Below are 5,024 nucleotides of genomic sequence, written 5' to 3' on the forward strand. Positions count from 1 at the left end.
CTTAGTGTCAAATGAAATGTGATCTAAAACACGTGTCCTTGATCGGAAGTGCCTTCGTATTTGTGGCAATAATCAGTTAATAATCAATGTTCAAATCAAATTAACAAAATAAAGTCCAACGTCATTTATAACAATAGAAAAAGGTGCGAAGAGATGACGTGTCAAGTCTTCCCTTGAAACCTGTGAGAATATCATTGAGGATGCTTCTGGTTGTCCTTATTTGCCTTTCCCATACTCTTCCCCAATGACTTGAACACGGAACATTCATGACGAAATCACAGCGATTCTTCGTGAGATATGATTGAATCTTATCGCCGTCCAGCTCCTTTAGGGCACTTGCGAGTTAGCTTCTTGCTCCTACAAAGTTTGATCCTGGATCAGACCTTAGCTGCTGGACAGGTCCTCGGATGGCAATGAAGCACCTTAATGCGTTTATGAAGGCATCGGCCGTCATGTCATCCAACTCTTCTATGTGTACTGCGCGAGAGCTCATGCAGGTGAATATCACTCCATATCTCTTCAAATCTTTGCGTCCTTCTTTGACGATAAACGGATTAAAACAATCCATTCCACAATACGTATCCGGAGGGGTGGACTCTACTCTTTCTTGGGGGGGATCAGCCATCTTTTGACCTTCAGTTGATCTCCTTTGTCGTCTACATCGCACACATTTATGGATGTGTGAGAATACTGCAGCGGAAAGACCCAGGACCCATAATCCGTTAGAACGAATCTCATTCATAGTCATTCCTTTTCCTTGATGTCTCACCTTCTTGTGAAAATGACCAATTATCAGGTCGGTGATGTGAGAACTTCTTAGTAAGATGATCGGGTGCTTCAATTTAAACGGCAAAGTGGATTTTTTTAGTCTTCCTCCAACTCGCAGCAAGCCATGATCATCAAGAAAGGGATCTAACTTCAGGAGAGGACTATTCTTTATGAGCTTGCAGTTTTCTCCTTGGTTTCTGAGTCTTCTTATCTCATCCTCGAAAGCTCTGCGTTGCACCTCCTTGAAGACAAGTATTTCAGCTTCTTGTCGTTCAGCTACCGATGTGATAACTGTTTTTGGCTTGTTCTTGTTTGAGAGTCTCTTTTAGGTATGAAACTACTCCTACTGCTTTGGCCCAGTCAGAGAATCTTGTCATACAGTCGACGAGGCTAAATGAACTTTAGGTCGTAGTTGCGAGGACGGTGGATCTAACTTCTGGGTCCCCAATCTAAATGACAGGAATTCGTTCTTCACCAAATGAAATTTGTTTCTCCCACAAAAAGGCTGGTCCACTGAACCAATTAGACTTTATTGACTCTTGAACGCTTAGGCCCCTGGATGCGTGGTCAGTGGGGTTGCTTTTGGTGTCTATGTACCGCCATTCCTTGGGATCTGTGTTGGACCTTATGATCTGCACTCTATTTGTTACGAATGTATAGAATCTCTTGGCCTCGTTGTTGATGTGACCAAGTACTACTTTGGAGTCTGTCTAGAAATACTGCTTAAGGCTTGCGTTGTTCAATTCTTCTTTTAGCATTATGCCAATCTTAGCTGCTTCAACTGCTGCTGTAAGCTCCAGTCTTGGTATGGTGGTTATCTTCGATGGAGCGACATGAGATTTTCCCATTACCAGTGCAACGTTAATGTTGTGGTGTTCATCTTTGACTCTCAGGTATGAGCACTGTCCGTATCCAAAGGTGTTAGCATCTGAAAAATTGTGCAACTCGTAGGTCTTTCTTTGACCTGTCATCTTTGGCTCAAAACATCTTGGTATTTTCAGCTCTCTTAAGGTTACTTACAGGGAAGGAAGGGCGAATTTTTCTCAAATGAATTTTTTTAGTTAATTGTTGAAACAAGAAAGGGATGCAAAGTTAGTGAAAACAGCCGTTAGAAATCTCCAAAAGAACGGGAGCTATCTGAAAAACAAAGTTTTGTAGGAAAAGCGGTGAGCGAGTGAAGGTGTCATAATCCAATTTATGCAGGACTGTGTTGAGATGTTACGCGGCAAAATTTACCCGCGATCTCGAATTACCGGCAAATTTGCACAGTTTTGTCTACATTGTGTTCATCGCATGTCACGGCGTTGTATGTAAAATTTTACTGTGAAACAGCGTTCCATTTTGGATTCAAGCATTGTGTAAAAGGTTGTCATGAAGAAAGCGAAACTAAAAAGTCGCCTTGGGTGACAGTTAAGAAAAAACCGGGCCCAATAAAGGTTGAAAAATCATTTGACAAAGCCAATAAACTTCAGCTGGGGGAGAGCAACAAGGGTTCTTGGTACAACCAGTCAGATTTTCTATAACTGCCTTGGCAACAGAGAAATTCGAGGACGATAAATCGGATAGTGGAGGGTCGAACATCAGTTCGGAGTCCGAAATCGAAGATGCCGGCAACAATCCAGCCACTTACGCGTTGTTGACCGGCTGAAAATAAGCAGCGAACCTCAGCGCGAAGCCTCGTGTACTGATAGCAGTGAGAAGTGCGTGCCTCGTGTCAACTTCGCTGGGGCTGCCAGTTCCATGTTCTGCGTCTATCTGCCATTTTCTTCTTTGTTTTGGTTTTGCCGGTGGCTCTCTTGCGCCAGACTTAACTTTTCCCGTAAAGAAATTGCTTTACAATATTACAGTAACACTAAATGCTTACAGAACTCCCCAGGGAATGCATCTTTGTGTTTGATTGGCCGGCGGCGTGAGTGCGTTGACAAGTATTTTAATGAGGTGCAAAAACTCGGAAAATGTTTCAAGGCTGAAAACACGGCTTTTGTTTTTGCACGAATTCCCCATCTTCAAATGAATTAATAGGGTATGTAGATTTGCCAGATTTCAACAAAATTTGGCCAAAATGGTTATCAGACATTAATGCATCAAAGTGTGTCAGGCTTTTACGAAATTCAAAATATTTTTTCCTTATTATCTCCTGATTGATATTGTGCAGTCTGTTTGGTTGTGCGCTTTTACATGAGAGTGGTTAATTCAGCTAAATACATGTCGCTAGTATTGAGTTTGCAGGCCTCTGAGCGCCTATGTATCCAACAAAATAAAAAAAAAACATTGATATTTTCACAAACTTCAATTTATCAGCTTTAGGGACGGACCATTAGAAAAGTGATGGGGGGTGGGGGATTTTCAGTTTGCAGGAATTTTTTTTTTTGCTCAGTGCTTGTGCAGGAATCTTTTTTTTTTTGTTGCTTTCCAGAAAAAATAAAAAACTTTAAATAAAGGATTTTTAAAAAGAGCTGTACTTTGTGGGCTTGGAATGATTACCTTTAACCCCTGAGACAATATCTAAAAATTACAGCATAATGGTCAAAACGAAACAAAAACAATGAAGTTAGTGTCTAAGTAGTATCTAGTGCTAGTAGTAAAATCAGCCTCATACTTAAATAAAAGACTGGTCATCATTTTAAAATAATTTAAATCAAATTTCATGTACGGTCTGTTTATTCATTGTTTACTTTTTAACACATTTCAATAACAATTGATTCAAAATTTTTCAAAACTGTTGGCGCCAAGAAATCTTATGAAATATTTCATAACAAACACTTCAAGTAGTATATAATCTCAATTTACTTAAAACTTAAAAGTCAAATTCATGGTGGGATTGTTAATGTTTTTACTTAATATTACATGGATACTCTTACTACAGACACAGTCCCCTTTGATTTTATACACGATAGAGTATCATTAGCACAGTGAAATGTTGATTCTTACTTTATATCACAATGATTAAAATGCAAATAATATGTATCAGACTTATATGTATGATCTTGCTTCTTTTAATATATTTTTGTAGAATGTTTCATTTATGTGTTGGTGCTACTATTACTAGAATTTGTCTCTTTAACACTTGCGTTATAACATGATGCTGATGAATGAAACTATTCAATTCTTTCCATGTGTGCCTTTCTCATACACACTGTACTTTTACTAAACATACTTAAAGGATACATTTACTGCAAAAGCTTCTCATAGATATAAACGCAGTGTGAAAGGAGGAAGCCTTGTGGGGTGCATGGTTTCCCTCTACATTTTTGCAGTCCCTTCCCACTTGTGTTCCTCTCCCACAGTCCATCACAATGGTGCCAAACTCCATTGACCATCAATGCGCCTCTATAGTGCCCGCCACTCCAAAATGTTAATCCAAAGAGATGGTACCTGTTTGGTAAAATCGAAATATTCAAAATTATGATTGTTCAAACTTAATAACTTGATATGTAGTACCCTACAATACATGAACTACTGAGATAATACTATACTTTAAAAAGGGAAAGATGAGACCCACCTTTCACACAAGATTTCCACAGTCTGGTAGCTGGCTACATTCTGTCAAAATCCCTTGACGAGCAAAGATGTCCACTGACATCAAAAGGAATGGTGGGAAAGATTTTGCACCTCTCTGAAATACCCTTCTGCTGTTGGCTCGCTACCCACCACAGTAGGATTGAATGGTTTCCCTTTGATCAATATCAGAGAATATCATGCACATGTAAATATATGGGATAAAAAAATTAACGTAATAGGCCATTTTTCGCTACATTAAAATTCAGCTCGGTAGCGAGGCCTAGTGGAAACAAACAAAAAGCCCAATTTTAATAATTATAGCGAAAGTGGCTTATTGGGAAAAAGTTATTGCCATTCCTATAATACTTAATTATCAAAACTGGGTCATCATTTCAAGCCAGGGCTTCTTCAGGTTCTAACATTGTTGTACAACATTTGTTGATTCGACCTTGTCAGAGTGTCTAGCACCCATGTTTGTCCGAAATTTTTTTGTTGGAGCAATGTTTGAGAACTTATCAAACATTCATCTGACAAAAATGTTGGACAAATATCGGATGCTAAACGGTCTGACAATGTCGCATCAACAAATATTGTACAACAATTTTGGAACGTGTAGCCCTAGCTTGAGGAGTTACTTAAATATTGAGCAAGAACTTGGGCAAATAGCTTCCTTTAATAAAATTGCGGAACATATTAATTTTACTTTGGACTAAAAAATAATACAAACTGTGTTTTATAGCCAACTAAGCACTCCC

General features: G+C 38.9%; 1 protein-coding gene across 1 annotated transcript; it reads right to left on the reverse strand.

The window, feature by feature from the left end:
• Positions 1-343: 343 nt before the first annotated feature.
• Positions 344-1,739, reverse strand: LOC146460396 (uncharacterized). The gene is made up of 2 exons (XM_085088199.1): positions 1,620-1,739; positions 344-1,075 (listed from the first exon to the last, which is right to left on the reverse strand). The coding sequence occupies exons 1-2, from the start codon at positions 1,737-1,739 to the stop codon at positions 344-346; spliced, it is 852 nt and encodes a 283-aa protein (XP_084944325.1).
• Between the last annotated feature and the right edge of the window lie 3,285 nt (positions 1,740-5,024).

This window comes from Pavona decussata, unplaced genomic scaffold, assembly GCF_977016875.1.
Source record: "Pavona decussata unplaced genomic scaffold, jaPavDecu1.1 SCAFFOLD_213, whole genome shotgun sequence".
Taxonomy (NCBI): Eukaryota; Metazoa; Cnidaria; class Anthozoa; order Scleractinia; family Agariciidae; genus Pavona; species Pavona decussata.